Below are 18,810 nucleotides of genomic sequence, written 5' to 3' on the forward strand. Positions count from 1 at the left end.
ATACAGGAGAATTTGTATGCTGTGTGGGAGTCTGTATTATAAAATCTTTAAATTTTCTTTAGGGAAGAAGAGGAGGAATATAAATTCCAAACTTACTGGCACTTATATCTTTAAAGATATTTTGGGGAATTAGGATATAATCATCTTAGAAAAGTCACTTTACATAGTTAATTTGTGAAGTGTTTTTAAATGATCCTTTTATTAAAGTTTTAGTCATTTACATTGCCTAAAATTTAAATAATTTTTATCACCTTCCTATAAAAAAGACTCTAGACATGACATCACCAGATGGTCAGTACTGAAATCAGATTGGTTATACTCTGAAGCTGAAGTTGGAGACACTCTATACAGTCAGCAAAAACAAGACGTAGAGCTGACTGTGGCTTAGATCATGAATTCTTATTGCAAAATTCAGACTTAAATTGAAGAAAGTAGGGAAAATCAATAGACAATTTATGTGTGACCTAAATCAAATCCCTTACAATTATACAGTGTAAGTGACAAATAGATTCAAAGCATTAGATTTGATAGACAGAGTGCCTGAAGTATTACAGAATGAGGTTCCTAATATTGTACAGGAGGTGGTGATGAAAACCATCCCCAAGAGAAAGAAATACAGGAAGGCAAAATTGTTGCCTGAGGAGGCCTTGCAAATAGTTGAGAAAAGAAGAGAAGCAAAAGGCAAGGGAGAAAGGGAAAGATACACCCAACTGAATGCAGAGTTCAAAGGATAGTAAGGAAAGATAAGAAAACCTTTTTTCATTTTTAAAAAAAATATTTATTTTTTATTTGAGGATAATTGCTTTACCGAATTTTGCTCTTTTCTGTCAAACCTGAGGTGAACAATGCAAAGAAATAGAAGAAAACAATAGAATGGGAAAGACTACAGATCTCTTCAAGAAAACTAGAGATACCAAGGGAATTTCCCTCAAAGATTGGTACAATAAAGGACAGAGGCGGTATGGACCTAACAGAAGCAGAAAATATTAAGAAGAGGTGGCAAGGATACACAGAAGAACTATACAAAGAAAGGTTTTAATGACCCAGACAACCATGATGGTGTGATCATGTATCTAGAGTTAGACATACTGGAATGTGAAGTCAGTGGTCCTTAGGACACATTACTATGAACAAAGCTAGTGGAGGAGAAGAAATTCCAGCTGAGCTATCTCAAATCTTAAAAGATGATGCTGTTAAACTTCTGCACTCAATATGCAAGCAAATTTGGAAAACTCAGCAGTGGCCAGACTGGAAAGGGTCAGTTTTCATTCTAATCCCAAAGGAAGGCAATACTAACGAATGTTCAAACTACCATACAATTGCACTCATTCCATGTGCTAGAAAGTAAATGCTCAAAATCCTTCAAGCTAGGCTTCAACAGTATGTGAACAAAGAACTCCCAAATGTACAAGCTGAATTTAGAAAAGGCAGGGGAACAAGAGATAAAATTGTCAACATCTGTTGGATCATAGAAAAAGCAAGAGAATTCCAGAAAAACACCTACTTCTGCTTCATTGACTACACTAAAGCCTTTGACTGTGTGGATCACAACAAACTGGAATTTTTTTCAAGAGATGGGATTACCAGACCACCTTACCTGACTCCTGAGAAACTTGTATGCAGGTCAAGAAGCAATAGTTAGAAACGGACATGGAACAATAGTTCAAAATTGTGACAGTAGCACCTCAAGGTTGTATATTGTCACCCTGCTTATTTAACTTATATGCAGAGTACATCATGTGAAATGCCAAACTGGATGAATCTCAAGCTGGAATCAAGATTTATGGGAGAAATATCATTATCCCCTAATATGCAGGTTGTAACACCCTAATGACAGAAAGTGAAGAGCAACTAAACAGCCATTTGATGAAGGTGAAAAAGGAGAATGAAAAAGCTGGCTTAAAACTCAATATTCAAAAACCTAGGATCATAAGATCTAGTCCCATCATCTCATAGCAAACAGATGGGAGAAAAATACAAACAGTGAAAAAGTATTTTCTTAGGCTCCAAAATAACTGCACACAGTGACTGCATCCATGAAATTAAAAGATGCTAACTCCTTAGAAGAAAAGTTATGACAAACCTACACAGCATATTAAAAAGCAGAGACATCACTTTGCCAACAAAGGTCAAGATAGTCAAAGGAATGGTTTTTTCAAGTCATGTATGGATATTAGAGTTGGATCATAAAGAAGACCGAGCACTGAAGAATTGATGCTTTCTAACTGTGGTGCTGGAGAAGATTCTGGACAATCCCTTGGACAGTAAGGAGATCAAAACAGTCAACCCTAATGGAAATAAGTCCTGAATATTCATTGGAAGGACTGATGCTGAAGCTGAAGCTCCAATACTTCGGCCACATGATGCAAAGAGCCAAATCATTGGAAAATACCTTGATGCTGAGAACGATTGAGAGCAGAAAGAGAAGGGGATGACAGAGGATGAGATTATTGGATGGCATCATTGACTGAATGGACATGAGTTTGAGCAAACTCTGGGAGATAGTGAAGGACAGAGAAGCCTGGCGTGCTGCAGTCCATGAGGCTGCAAGGAATCAGACACTAAGGGATTGAACAACAACTAAAAATGATCCATAGCAAAAAGAGAAATATTAGTTGTGGTCCCCTTGAGATTAGGAAAACCACAAAGGTTACCACTGCTATCAACAATATTACAGCTCCTGGCAAACACACATGTGAAGAAAGAAATAATGGGTAGAAGGATACAATTCCCAGCATTTTTTCACAATTAACAAACTACAGAATTAATAAGGAAATTCAAGAAGCCACCTGATAAAATATTATCTTATAAAAATCAATAATATTTACCTACATTATTAATAATCAATTACAATTATAACTTAAAATTAACAACAAAAGGAATCAAATATCCACAGATTAATTTATCCAATCATATGTAAAACCTTTATAGTGAAAATTTCATAGCAAGACAAAAGGCATATAAGACTATCTGAATAAATGGAAAGTCATTCCAATAAGTGAATAACATAAAAATACCAATTATCTCTAAAATAATCTTTAAATTCAATGCAATGAGAAGCAAAATTCTAGATGCATTTTGTTGAGCAATTTAATAAACTCACTATAAAATTTGTATAAAAAAATGATACATACCTAACTCAATCCTGAACAAAGGAGGCTTATCCTCCAAATAGTAAGACAAATTTCAAATTCATACAGGGTGGGGGAGTCACCTGTACACCCGTAGCTGATTCATGTCTACGTATGGAGAAAACCACCACAGTATTGTTAAGTAATTCAGTTCAGTTCAGTTCAGTCACTCAGTCGTGTCCAACTCTTTGCAACCCCATGAATCACAGCACGCCAGGCCTCCCTGTCATCACCAACTCCCGGAGTTCACTCAAACTCACGTCCATCGAGTTGGTGATGCCATCCAGCCATCTCATTCTCTAGTAATTAGCCTCCAATTAAAATAAATTAATTAATTTAAAATGAAAAATTAAAAAATCAAATGTATAATAATAAAAATAGTATGATACTGTTCCCTTAACAAAATAATATATAAATACAACAAAATAAACACCTTGGAATCGGATCTATTTATTTACAGAAAGCAAACACTAAAGGTGGCCAAAAAACAAATCAAAGGAGGAAGAGCTGAATTGTTTAGGATATGGCATTGAGAAAAGTGGGCTTCCGGGGTAGTTCAGCTGGTAAAGAATCTGCCTGCAATACAGGAGACCCTGGTTCAATTCCTGGGTCAGGAAGTTCCCCTGGAGAAGGGGCAGACAGAGATTCTTGTATTCTTGAGCTTCCTGGTGGTTCAGGCAGTAAAGAATCTGCCTGTAATGCAGAAGACGTGTGTTCCATCCCTGGATTAGGAAGATCCCAGGGAGGAGGGCATGGCAACCAGCTCCAGTATTCTTGCATGGAGAATCCCCATGGACAGAGGAGCCTGACAGGTTACAGTCCACGGGGTTGCAAAGATTAAGCATATTGAGAAAACTTCCTCACTATATGGAGAAAATATGAAATGGATCCTTAGTTAATGGCACATAGAAAGGTAGATTTTTCCATGATTAAATATCCAAATGTGGCAAAATCATAAATAGAAGATAATATAGAGATTGGAAGGACTTTAAAAACAAGACTTAAGAAGCACAAATCTTGAAGCCAAAATTTGATGAATTTGATTGTAAATGTTGTTCTATTCAACAAACAACACCATGAAGAATATTAACAGATGAATGACAAATGGGGAAGGGATATCTGCAATATACAAACACAGACATGGTACTAGTAGATAAAAGATAGAAACTTCCAAAAATCAAAAAGAAAAACCTATCTGGAAACCCCAATCCATCCATGTACTTTAAAATACATCCAGAATCAAAACACTTGTTATTCCTTTCGCTCTATAGGGCTTGCCTGAGTTGCCATCATTTTGTACATTGGTCAATTTAATTATTTTGGTCACTCTTTATTATCTAACTCACTCACTAAGTGATCTCATGCATGTTGTGAATATATATTTAAACATCATCATCTACATACTGATGATTTAAAACCCTTTCTCTAGTTCACACCTCTCCTCTAATCTGGTTACATGTGTAGCAAAGTGTCTACTTGATATTTCCACTTGGATGTCCATAGACATCTTAAACTTTATTTCGAACAACTATTTCCATTGATCCAGATCAAAAACCTTGGAACCATGTTTTTCTGTTCCTTTCCCCTCCCATTCCTCATCTGAGACCATCAAAATATCTCATTCAGTTCAGTTCAGTCACTCAGTCGTGTCCGACTCTTTGCGACCCCATGAATTGCAGCATGCCAGGCCTCCCTGTCCATCACCAACTACCGGAATTCACTCAAACTTTGTTTCACTCAGACCTTTGTTGGCAAAGTAATGTCTCTGCTTTTGAATATGTATCTAGGTTGGTCATAACTTTCCTTCCAAGGAATAAGCATCTTTTAATTTCATGGCTGTAGTCCCCATCTGCAGTGACTTTGGAGCCCCCAAAAATAAAGTCTGGCACTGTTTCCACTGTTTCACCATCTATTTCCCATGAAGTGATGGGACCCGATGCCATGATCTTCGTTTTCTGAATGTTGAGCTTTAAGCCAACTTTTTCACTCTCCACTTTCACTTTCATCAAGAGTCTTTTTAGTTCCTCTTCACTTTCTACCATAAGGGTGGTGTCATCTGCATATCTGAGGTTATTGATATTTCTCCTATCAATCTTGATTCCAGCTTGTGATTCTTCCAGCCCAGCATTTCTCATGATGTACTCTGCATATAAGTTAAATAAGCAGGGTGACGATATACAGCCTTGACGTACTCCTTTTCCTATTTGGAATCATTCTGTTGTTCCATGTCCAGTTCTAACTGTTGCTTCCTGACCTGCATATAGGTTTCTCAAGAGGCAGGTCAGGTGGTCTGGTATTCCCATCTCTTTCAGAATTTTCCACAGTTTATTGTGATCCACATGGTCAAAGGCTTTGGCATAGTCAATAAAGCAGAAGTAGATAATTTCTGGAACTCTCTTGCTTTTTCCATGATCCAGCAGATGGTGGCAATTTGGTCTCTGGTTCTTCTGCCTTTTCTAAACCAGCTTGAACATCTGGAAGTTCACAGTTCGTGTATTGCTGAAGCCTGGCTTGGAGAATTTGGAGCATTACTTTACTAGCGTGTGAGATAAGTGCAATTGTGCGGTAGTTTGAGCATTTTTTGGCATTGCCTTTCTTTGGGATTGGAATGAAAACTGACCTTTTCCAGTCCTGTGGCCACTGCTGAGTTTTCCAAATTGCTGGCATATTGAGTGCAACACTTTCACAGCATCATCTTTCAGGATTTGAAATAGCTCAACTGGAATTCCATCACCTCCACTAGCTTTGTTCATAGTGATGTTTTCTAAGGCCCACTTGACTTCACATTCCAGGATGTCTGGCTCTAGCTGAGTGATCACACCATCATGATTATCTTGGTCATGAAGATCTTTTTTGGACAGTTCTTCTGTGTATTCTTGCCACCTCTTAATATCTTCTGCTTCTGTTAGGTCCATACCATTTCTGTCCTTTATCGAGCACATCTTTGCATGAAATGTTCCTTGGTATCTCTAATTTTCTTGAAGAGATCTCTAGTCTTTCCCATTCTGTTGTTTTCCTCTATTTCTTTGCATTCATCACTAAGGAAGGCTTTCTTATCTCTTCTTGCTATTTTTTTGGAACTCTGCATTTAGATGCTTATATCTTTCCTTTTCTCCTTTGCTTTTTGCTTCTCTTCTTTTCACAGCTATTTGTAAGGCCTCCCCAGACAGGCATTTTGCTTTTTTGCATTTCTTTTCCATGGGGATGGTCTTGATCCCTGTCTCCTGTACAATGTCATGAACCTCTGTCCATAGTTCATCAGGCACTCTGTCTATCAGATCTAGTCCCTTAAAATCTATTTCTCACTTCCACTGAATAATCATAAGGGATTTGATTTAGGTCATACCTGAATGGTCTAGTGGTTTTCCCTACTTTCTTCAATTTCAGTCTGAATTTGGCAATGAAAGTGAAATTGCTCAATCGTGTCTGACTCTTTGCGACCCCATGGACTGTAGCCTATCAGGCTCTTCCGCCCATGGGATTTTCCAGGCAAGAGTGCTGGTGTGGATTACCATTTCCTTCTCCAGGGGATCTTCCCGACCCAGGAATTGAACCCGGGTCTCCCTCATTGCAGGCAGACGTTTTACCATCTGAGCCACCAGGGAAGCCCTAATAAGTACATGAAATTGAAAGTCGCTCAGTCATGTCCAACTCTTTGTGACCCCATGAACTATACAGTGCATGGAATTCTCCAGGCCAGAATACTGGAGTGGGTAGCCTTTCCCTTCTCCAGAGGATCTTCCCAAACCAGGAATCAAACTCAGGTCTCCCACATTCCAGGCATATTCTTTACCAGCTGAGCCACAAGTGAATCGGAGTTCATAATCTGAGCCACAGTCAGCTCCCGATCTTGTTTTTGCTGACTGTATAGAGCTTCTCCATTTTAAAAATCCATCCTAAATATGACCACTGCTCATCTCTTCTAAGCAACCATTATCTCATCTCTAACCATAATTACTGCATTGCTTCCTAGATTATCTCCATAATTCCTTCCTTGCCTACTTTCAGTCTTTTCAAAACACATCAATTAGATTGATTGTGTTAAAATGAAAGTTAGATCATGTTACTTCTCTGCTTAAAATTTTCCAGTGGCTTCACAATCTTTATGACTTATAAGATGCTACACGACCTACTTCCTGCTCTCCTTCTATTTATATTTTCTTTTAATTCTTTTATTTTTAAGCTATTTTACCTTGAATCCACTTATAATTTATTTTAGCATATGGTAATAAACAGAGATATAATTTTGTATTTCTGAAGGAATAACAACTTGTCCTAAAACCATATACAATCCTCCCTTGATAACCTTGGTGGATTGGTTCCAGGAACCCCCATAGATATCAAAATCCATGCTTAAGTCTCTTATATAAATGGTACAGTATTTGTACATAAACTATGCACATCCTCTCTTCTTATATACTTTGTCATCTCTAGATTAGTTATAATATCTAATACAGTGTAAATGTTATTTAAATAGTTTCTGTTGTTGTTTAGTCACCAAATCGTGTCTGACTCTCCATGACCTCATGGACTGTAGCCCTCCAGGCTTCTTGGTCCATGGGACTTTTCAGGCAAGAATACTTGAATGGGTTGCCATTTTCTTCTCCAGGGAATCTTCCCCACCCAGGGATTGAACCTGCACCTCTTACTTAGCAGGTGTAATTGTTACCACTGAACCACATGGGAAGCCCCTAGCCCACGGCAAATTAAAGGTTTGCTTTTGGGAACTTTCTGGAATTTATTCTGAATACAGTAGAATCATAGGGGTTAATGATGCCAACCTTCACACAATCAAAAAACCACCTATAACTTTGAGGTTGGCCCTCCATATTCATGGTTCCTCATTGGTGGATTCAACTGATCACAGATTGTGCAGTATGTACATGTTTATTGAAAAAAATATGCATATAAGTGGACCTGTTCAGTTGAAATCCAAGTTGTTCAAAGGTCAACTATGTTTTTGTAGTTACTTGAATCTGTGGGTTTGAAGAGTTGGCTGTATTGATTAAGTTTTCCTTTCTTCCACTGAAATGCTAGCTTTTTCTAATATTAAACTTTAAATATGCTCAGCATTAGAGGCAATGTTCCAATGCTCTTGTGATGATATTAATACAGTAGCACAAGAAAACCTGGTTTTTACTAACTACTCCTCTCCTTGAGGCTTTTTATCAAAGAAAAATAAAAAGAATTGTGGCCAAATGAGAATCAAAGCACCACTTCTTTAATAGCTGAGCCAGTGTCCACTAACTCCTGTTGCAGAGCTCTGATAATTGATGAGTTTAAAAGCTTTGACTTAAAGGAATAAAGAAACCTTCCTCATTCTAGCCCCTTGAAACTAAGATGGCTAAATGTGCAGTGCAGACATTATCCTAACTCATATAACCAGTTCACTCATTCACAGGCACAGATCAGCTTACCACATGGAAGCAGGCAGCGCAACAGAGAGTGTTGAGATGAAAGAAACAATAACCCTGCCCATTAGTAAGACATTGTCCAACAAATATCCTAGGTTCTGATTAATCATATTAATAACATCTCCCTTGTGAGGAGACCTAAGGAGGGAGGTAGAAAGAAGAAATGTAGGTTAGTAGTGCAATAGTTGTATCCCCATGGCTATTGACAAAGATAGAACTTTGGGTCTGTTTCAGGGAATTTTCTTTTGTTCTATTAATTAGTTTTAACAGTGCCAGGCTGCTTTAATTATTGTACCTTTGTAATATTGAGTTGTGCTAGTCTTCTCTCATTAATCTTTTTTATTGAGGAATACCTGATTTACAAATATTGTGTTAATTTCAGGTATACAGTATAGTAATTACAGGGTTTTTTTTCTGATTATATTCCACTATAGGTTATCAAAAGATATTAAATATAAATCCCTGTGTTATACAGTTTATCTTTATCTTTATTGCTTGTCTATTTGATGGATCGTATTTTTCATCTTTTAATTCCATATTCCTAATTTGTCCCTTCCTCCTTTCCTCTCCCTTTTTGGTAACCATAATTTTTTTTTTTTTTTCTAAATCTTTGTTTCTGCTTTGTATATAGATTCATTTGTATTACTTTTTAGATTCCAAATATAAGTGATATCACATAGTATTTGTCTTAGTAAGATTAACTTCACTATGTATAATATTTCCTAGGTCCATCCATCTCATTAATTTTTTAAAAAATACTTCTTGGATCTTCTTGTCCAGGTGTTCCTTATTCTTCCAAATGAACTTTATATACAATCACTTCATTTAAGTACAAAAATGTCAAATTGTGCTTTTGAATAGAAATACTTTAAATCTATAAATTATTTAAGGTAAATCACCCCCTAGTAAATAATGGTATTTTACAAAGTTCCATTTTCAGCTCAGTGTTATTGTCACTCTACACAGTATCTCACTGCTGCTGCTGCTAAGTCGCTTCAGTCGTGTTTGACTCTGTGCAACCCCAAAGACGGCAGCCCACCAGGCTCCCCCATCCCTGGGATTCTCCAGGCAAGAACACTGGAGTAGCTTGCCATTTCCTTCTCCAATGCATGAAAGTGAAAAGTGAAAGTGAAGTCACTCAGGTTGTCTACTTGAAAGTTACACAGTCGTGTCCGACTCCTAGTGACCCCATGGACTGTAGTCTACTAGGCCCCTCTGTCCATGGGATTTTCCAGGCAAGAGTACTGGAGTGGGGTGCCATTGCCTTCTCCGCAGTATCTCGCTAGGTAATCTCATAGATGATCATGACTTCAACTATCATTTATTGTAGTTACTGATGACTGTTAAATCTCTTCATCTCTTTCAGATGTTTCTTTCAAATTACAGACTCATACTCAAGTTGAGTATAGCCTCCTATTTTTATAAGCATTCTCTTTTCCACTAGGATGTCTTACGGGTAACTTATATTCAATACATTACAAAATAAACATAATATTATCCCCTCTAAATAAATAAACCAATAAAAAATACCCCGTACTTCTTTTTTTTTTTCTTTCCCTTATTGGTACCACCATCTAGGTGCTTAATCAAAAAATCAGTTTCTTATCCTTAACACTACTGTCTCTCTTATTGCTTGCCTAAGACCTGTACAATCATCATGTCCTATTGATTATCTATTGGTGGTGCTGGTTTAATCACTAAGTTGTGCCCAACTCTTGCAACCCCATGGACTGTAGTCCCTAGTCTCCCTTGTCCATAGGATTTCCCAGGCAAGAATACTGGAGTGTCATTTCCTTCTCCAGGGGATATTCCTGACACAGGGATTGAACCAATGTCTCCTGTGTTGCAAGAGGATTCTTTACTACTGAGCCACCAGGGAAGCCCTGACTATCCATTAAAATCCCTCAAACCCAACTAATTCTCTCAATCCTCATTTCCTACAACTTTTGATAAAGTCATTGTCATTACTTGTATGTACTACTACAACAGACTTTTAAAAGTTTTCCTTGCTTCCAATGTATCCCCTTTCTCTTATTAGTCATTTATTGGTTATTTTAGTACCTGGGTCACCATCTTCCTTTCCACCTCAATCTCCACCACTCTTCTGAGTGACTTTAAAGTCTATATGGATAGCTCATCTAAAACGCTAGCCTTCTAGTGCCTTTGGCGACTCAATTCCTGTAACCTTCACCTCCACTTTACTTTGTGTGCCAGGTCACTTCAGTTGTGTCCGACTCTTTGCGATCCTATCAACTGTAGCCCACCAGGCTCCTCTGTCCGTGGGATTCTCCAGGCAAGAATACTGGAGTGGGTTGTCTTGCCCTCCTCCAGGGGATCTTCCCAACCCAGGGATTGAACCCACATCTCTTAAGTCTCCTGCATTGGCAGGTGGGTCTTTACCAATAGCACCACCTAGGAAGCCCCCACTTTCCTGTGGCCCTTGGTTAAACTACAGACCACCATCTTATCACCTGAAATTGCTCTGTTTAAGTTTTAAAATTAAGTTACACTCACTGTTTTCACTCCCAGATCTCCAAATTATTCTTTATTCCATTATGTTATTTAACCTCTCTGAGGAAGCTAAAACCATTAACTTCTTCATCTTTGAAATGATCTTTTTAACATCTTTGGTGCTATCTTATCTGATTTTTGTTCTAACATTTTTCTCACTTTTTCTCACATTTACTTTTCAATTAGTACCTCCCTTAAAATCTGTTTTCCTTGGTGTTTTATTCTAGGATTCCTACTGTCCCATTGAATATACTCTTCCAGGGTGACCGTTTATTACTTTGTCTTCAATTACTACTTAAATGTTGATGCTTTTCACATTTATTCCCTCAGATAATACCCTTCTTTTGAGCTTCAGATCTTTATGTCTATTAGATATCTCTATTTAGCTGTCTTATAGACATCTCTAATTCAAGAAATTCAAAAGTGAACTCATCATTACCCATTCTCTCCCATCCCAAATTAGTTGCTGCATACGGTCTCTATATTGTTGAATGATAGCCCTTGTACCTGGTTGTCCAGACCAAAAATTGGGAAACATTTCAGGATTTTCCTTCAAATAGGTGGTTACCATTCAAGAATCCTTCTCCTTCTCATGTTCCATATTCATTAACCAAATCCCACTGATTCTACTTACTTTATCTTTTTGGAACCCTTTCTTCAACTTCAAATTTCATCTATTTTACTCCTGAATCTTTACATATTGCATTACCCACGACTGGAGCTTCCTTTCCCCTGCTTTTGTTCCACACTATCCCTTTACCTGTATACTTATTTCTCATCCTTTAGATTAGTGGTTCTTAAAGTGTAGTTCTTGATCCAGCAACATCAGAATCACTTGGTCACTTTTGTGAGTGAGAACATTCTTGAACCCTATCCCAGACCTACTGAATCAGAGGTGCTGGAGTTATTGCAAGAAATCCATGATTTAACAAGTCTTCCAGGTGATTCTTATGCATGCTAAAGTTTGAGAATTACTGATTTAGATCTCAGCTAACATATCACCTACTTTGGGAAACCATCCTTGACCATCTGAACATTAGATTAGGTATCTTATTCTAAAATTCCATGGCACATTTTTTAAAGCCCCTATTTAAGAGTTAAAACACTACATTATAATTAGCAGTTTACTTATCTCTATACAATAATAGCCCAAGTGTTTTTTAGAGTATGAACAAGTATTATTCCCCAAAACTTCAATAACTTCTAACATTGTTCCTCACCCAGTAGGCCCCCAGTAAGTAAGAATGAATGAATGAATAGAAGATAATGTGGTCAAGATCATGGTAACTCTACATTTAGTATTAGAATTTTAATATGTAACTGCAGTTAGGATTCAGTCTGTACTAAGAGGACAGGAACTTTATCTATGACTAGGCTTAAGGATCAGTTTGTGGTCTGGGACAAGCCACTCTCTAGTCATGATTAAGAGCTCAGATTACATATAGCTAGATCTAGAGAGACTAGAAGCTCAGTCCGTATTCAGGGTTAAGGATAGTATAAGGCTCCATGTGTAACAAGTGTTGAGTATGTCTTTGATGAAGCAAAAGACCTAAAGTAGGCAGTTTGTTCTGAGATTGAAAGAATGAATATTTTATAGAGACAAATTCAGACTATGGCTTAGTTCTGGTAAATATTCCTGTTTCTGTTTGCTAAGAATACACTTTTAAAAATGGAACAAGCCAGAGGCTGAAACAGAGATGCTTCACCTCCTATGTTCCTTCACTAAATGTTCCCACTTACCAGGCTCAGCAGCCAGTGGCCAACCAGTGCTGGATTCTAGCACTCCATGGGCATGCACAGAGTAGGGGCGGCTGGCATTGTTCTTGAACACCACAGTTAGAATATCACCAACCTCTCCTCTGATAAGTGGACCTAGTAAATGCAAAAGAAGAAAAAATTTCTCATTAGTGGAATAGTGAAACAAGGGCATTAAAGAAATTAAAGAAAGGGATATACACAGGAGCCACCTAGAATTAAGGGTTTGCCCTGTGAAAGGGTCCCAAGACTGAAAGTCATAACTGGCTCCATTTTTTAAATTCAGAAGCCCTTGAACTGATACTGTTACCCACATGATGAGGGTACTTCAACAAGATTATGCCTTCAATTATTCCCACCTCCCATCTCTCTTTGTATAATAGCTCAAGGTTCTAGATAATCAGAATTCTGTGGAATCATTGTTGGTAAGGAATGAGAGAAGATTCCCTTCAAGGACCAGTGGGTATCTTCTGTATGATGATAAGAATGAGGAAGCTCATTGGCTCCTATAAAAGTGATGAAACTGAAGCAATAATTGCAAGGGTGTAAGGGTAATACTGGTTCCCTGTACCATTTTCCCCACTTTTTGATACTCTTAAGTTCTCTTGCCTTTAACATTTAAAAATTGTTATCACTATTATAGATCCCAAGATATAGAGGCCTGGAAATACCTGGTTCAGATTGCTGCAGAATTCATGAATTAACTCCATTTGATTGCTTATTTTCACGGATGATTTATAAAATATGACCACATTTCCAGTATGTCATAAAGAAAATTGATAATGAGGAATGGTGAGGGCTTCCTGATATGACACAGCCTCCCCAGGATCATCACAGGCTTCTAGATACTAGAAGGAAAGTGGAATTCCCTTACCTAAGATTCCCAAGTGTTCCTCTGATCCAGTCCTTGGCCGTTGGACCCTGAATGTGCCATCAGTATACTCTCTGAATACAGCTTTCTTGTATCTTGAACCCAGGAGTCCATCTTTGTTGCTCAGAAAGATGTGACCATAACTAGAGGAATCCAAAGAGTAGTATGAGCATCTGGCCTTTAACCTCTCATTTTCAGATATGGGAAAGCTAAGTCAGACCCAACTTCATGGCACAGATATTAGGAGAGCCCTATTCTTATGTGAGATTATCCACCTTGGCTGCATATCTGCAGTTAAAAATGGTAGATTTCAGTATTTATTTATAGTACTTTGTTTGCCATCATCTAGTTAGGGATTTATAGTAAAATTTATATGGTAAAAACACTATGATAAGAATCAAACCCTGAACGTTAGCTCCAGTCTTAATGATGTTTTAGATGAAATTAGTCTGACAAAGGACAAGGTACAGATGGTAGGAGAATACTAACAGCTTCTGCTTCTGTTGCTGGTAGGTAGGAAGAAAATGAAATCCTACAGATTTCTCATTATGAGATATTTTCCTATTTACAAAGAGCTATATTATTCATTTTATCATTTGGCATTTCCAATAGACTGATGAGGTATGTACATCCTAAAAGTAGAACCCTATGATTCAGTGATGACAGGACTTATCTTCATTGATACTGTCAGCCAGAAGGGGAACCAGGGCTTGGATTAAAATCTGGTCAAGTTCTTTCAATTATACCACATCACTTTAAAGACAAGTAAACCAGAAATCAGAAAAGGGAATTCATTTTTTCGAAGTTGCAGAACAAGTTAGCAAGAAGACTTCAACCTTCAACAACCAACACAAATAATTGGCAAAGGGTACTGAGAACACCAAAAATAAACAATAGCGGACATTGCTAATCTGTACCATAGTTTCCATTCTTCCCTCCTTCCTTTTTAGTAATAAAGTCACCTAGGTTTTATCTAAGCACATTGCTGCCTAACCAGAGATTACACTTCCCAGACTTCCTTGCAGCTAGGTATGGCCATATGAATAAGTTCAGGATAATGGGGTATGAGAGAAAGTAATGTATACAACTTCAAGTCATTGCCTCACAAACAATGCTGCTTACCCTGGATTTACTTCCCCTTTCTTGACAGCTGGGAATGACTACAACTTGAATAGACATTTTAGTTCCTATTGGCCTTGAACTGCTCATATTTGCACTAGTATGTAAACAAGAAATAAAATTCTGACATACTTAAGTCACTCTTTGGGGGCTTTTTCTGCTATTCATTTTACCCTCTATCTTAATAACATTATGGTAAGGGACGTTGGAGCTTGGGATATTCAGTCCCCTAAGTAAATTCCATATAAAATTTAAATCCCAATATATGTGCTTCTGAGGAGAGGAGGAAAGGAGGCCAAGGCTTAGAGCATGAAGACGTGGGCAAGGTCTTTACTTCAGCTCTAGAGTATAGCAACATAGATGAAGCACTGAGTTCCACCTTACCTGTGTTTTAGTCCCTGCTCTAGATTTGTTGGTATGTTATTAGGTGAGTTTAGGAGAAGGAAATGGCGACCCACTCCAGTGTTCTTGCCTGGAGAATCCCAGGGATGGGGGAGCCTGGTGGTCTGCCGTCTATGGGGTCACACAGAGTCGGACACGACTGAAGCGACTTAGCAGAAGATAAGTGCCTCATCATCTCAGAATATCCTCCATTTCAGTAAACTGGTCTAGAGTCTCTGAAAGGATGATCTCTTCTTTTCTGAAACCTTACCTGTCCTTCTCAGACTGGTTGTGCCATTCTAGTTCCCAGCTCCTGTCTGGGCAATAGTCCCACTCCATCTCTTCTGCCATGATGTAGTAGATCCTTGCAGCTTGGTAACGTTGATGAGGATTGGCTTGGTGTCCAGGACAAAGGGAGACATTATAGATTGCCCTCATCCCTGCTTCTCTATGGCTGCCTGCTTGGCAGTAAATTTCAAATGTCCCTGAGGTGGGAACAGAGAGCAAAATCTGAATTCAGAATACCCCTGTATAGTGCCTGAGGGAGTTCCTACTTCTCTCTAGTCATATAGCAGAGAGTAGGTAGCTTCAGATATGGTTTTGATATGCATTAGGTAAAATATTATTAAATTTATTGAGAATAATGAGCACAGAGGTTAACTAAACCTGCCACTAGAATGACAAACTCCTCTCTGTTTACCAATGGCTTCTCTAGTTTTAGGACTGAAAGTCCAACATCTCTGGGAATGCCTCAGTTATGGGAAAACTGGGATAGTCAATCATCTTATCTGACACTTATTAAGCATATAACTTTCAGGAAAATTTTAAGCTTTTGTGTATTTCAGTTTCCTCATGGTAAAGTGAGAGCATTTTACTTAATGGGATTATTTTAAAATTAATCAAGAAAATATGTACATATTGCTTGGCATAGTATAATGTAAAATGTTCAATAAGTAAAACTATAAGTAAATAAAGCTGAATAATTATTATTTGAAAAAAGGAATTGATCAATTTTCTCCGCTTCCTACCAAGTCTTAAAGAAATAAAGGTGGGCATATATATAACGAACTTCTTGATCATAAGAATGCTTACATCAGAGAACTCTGAAATGGGCTTCCCCAAGTTTTTTTTTTTCTTAATTGGAGGCTAATTACTTTACAATATTGTATTGGTTTTGCCATACATTAACACAATCAAATGTTTGGATATCAGCCATAAATATCTGAATTGTAGAACTGCCTGTATCTGATCTCAAGATCCAGGTTTCTATGTCAAGGACACAAAGGTTCATAGACTATTGATCAGGAGAAGCTAACTTTCTTACATTATTTCCCCAGTATTCCTTATTTTACTGATGACTGCCTATACCACCGCTATAAAATCTTCCTAGCTTTTAAAGGCTTCTATGAGCTAGCTGGGAAATAGATGGGGAAACAGTGTCAGACTTTATCTTTTTGGGCTCCAAAATCACTGCAGATGGTGACTGCAACAATGAAATTAAAAGACGTTTACTCCTTGGAAGAAAAGTTATGACCAACCTAGATAGCACATTCAAAAGCAGAGACATTATTTGCCAACAAAGGTCCATTTAGTCAAGGCTATGGTTTTTCTGGTGATCATGTATGGATGTGAGAGTTGGACTGTGAAGAAAGCTGAGTGCTGAAGAATTGATGCCTTTGAACTGTGGTGTTGGAGAAGACTCTTGAGAGTGCTTTGGACTGCAAGGAGATCCAACCAGTCCATTCTAAAGGAGATCAGCCCTGGGTGTTTTTTGGAAGGAATGATGATAAAGCTGAAACTCCAGTACTTTGGCCACCTCATGCAAAGAGTTGACTCATTGGAAAAGACTCTGATGCTGGGAGGGATTGGGGGCAGGAAGAAAAGGGGACGACAGAGGATGAGATGGCTGGATGGCATCACAGACTCGATGGACGTGAGTTTGAGTGAACTCCGGGAGTTGGTGATGACAGGGAGGCCTGGCGTGCTGCGATTCATGGGGTCGCAAAGAGTTGGACACGACTGTGCAACTGAACTGAACTGAACTGATGAGCTAGTTCCAAACTATGGATGCAATCCCACTTCCCACTCTGCCCCAAATTCAACCAGGGCTCTAACTAAATTTGCCCCTGATTGCCCCTCTCACATATCTCATTCCTATCTTGAAATTTTCACTCATTATTACTTTTCTGGAATAGACCTCCCCTTTCTCATAAATATTTTTACGAGTTCACTCATTCTCTAAGACCCAATTCATATTTCATCTCTTCCAGAAAGTCCTTCCTGACTATTCAGGCCCACATTGTGCTCTACATTTTTGCTTTTCTACTTCTAAAACACTTCTCATCTAGATCACATGGTTAAGGACTAAGTGCTCCTCTCTTTAAAAAACAATCCTGGGAGGGAGGTGGGAGGGGGGTTCTGGATGGGGAATACGTGTACACCCGTGGCGGATGCATGTTGATGTATGGCAAAACCAATACAATATTGTAAAGTAAAAATAATAATAATAATAATTAAAAAAAGAAATAAATAAAAAAAAAAACAATCCTTTCCACTAGTTTATAAACTTCATGGAAAAATATTTTTTCCATATCTACTTTCTGACTCTTCTATTTCTTTTATCCATCAAATCTGTTCCATCAATAAATCCTGTCATCACTTCCTTTACAGTCATTTTTCTGTTTCTACTCTGTCACTTCTCTAGTCAAACCCAGTATCATCTCTCACCTGAAAAACTTCAGTAGCCTCACAACTGCCTTTTCTACTTCTCCTTCCCTCTTCAACATTCTCCAAAAGGGATACAGGGTCCTCTTTAACAAATATGATCCAGAGCACATTACTCTCTTGCTTTAAATGCTCCATTCATACTCAGAATATAATTAAAGCTCCTGACTATGGTCTACAAGGCTCTATATAGTATGATTCTTGCCAACCTCTATGATTTCATGTGATGTCAGTCTTCTCCTTGTTCATTATACTCCAACCATACTGACCTTCTTTCCAACCCTTGAACAAGACATGCTTATTCCCATCTTGAGACATTTACAATTGCTGGGTCCTTTGCTTAGCATATTCTGCTTAGGGATCTTCATATAGCTTCTTCCTCCCCATTACTTAGGCCTTAAATGTCACATTCTCCAAGAGGCCTTCCCTAAACACCATCTCTAAAGTAATGCCCCTATAAGTTTATCACATCAATGTTTTTCCTTTCCTTCATGACATATATCATGATCTGATAGTGTCTTACCATTTTATATATGTGTTTTTGTGTGTTTGTTGTAGATCTTCCCTGAAAGTAAGTATCATGTCTATCTTTTCACCCCCCTACCCTAGACTTAGCACATGGAAAGTGTGCAATATATATGTGTTGAGTGAATGAATTTCTGTGCAAATGAATGACTGGACACACTGTGTACAATGTCTAAAAGTCATAGCTCAGGGGTTGGTGCAAACAACAAAGTCTGATAATCATTGGATGGAATAGAAACAAATAGAAGACTTTATGGAAGAATCATGTGACCTGAGAGTAACACATCATCTCATATGGACATTGTTCTCCAGGATGCTTCTTTTTAAATACTTTTCGGTACTTTGCATCTGAGTCTTCTCCTACCTCTGTGACCAATAT

General features: G+C 38.0%; 1 protein-coding gene across 7 annotated transcripts in view; it reads right to left on the reverse strand.

Annotated features, from left to right (window-relative positions):
• HEPH (hephaestin) overlaps positions 1-18,810 on the reverse strand; it is a 145,248-nt gene that overhangs the window by 96,277 nt on the left and 30,161 nt on the right. For all 7 annotated transcript variants that reach the window (XM_070365722.1, XM_070365721.1, XM_070365718.1 and 4 more), the window contains exons 13-15: positions 15,454-15,667; positions 13,686-13,825; positions 12,797-12,928 (exon numbers count right to left, since the gene is read on the reverse strand). In XM_070365722.1, the coding sequence (XP_070221823.1) occupies positions 12,797-12,928; positions 13,686-13,825; positions 15,454-15,667 (486 nt within the window). The remainder of the gene's footprint in view (positions 1-12,796; positions 12,929-13,685; positions 13,826-15,453; positions 15,668-18,810) is intronic.

Source organism: Bos mutus, chromosome X (genome assembly GCF_027580195.1).
Source record: "Bos mutus isolate GX-2022 chromosome X, NWIPB_WYAK_1.1, whole genome shotgun sequence".
In the NCBI taxonomy this organism is placed as follows: domain Eukaryota; kingdom Metazoa; phylum Chordata; class Mammalia; order Artiodactyla; family Bovidae; genus Bos; species Bos mutus.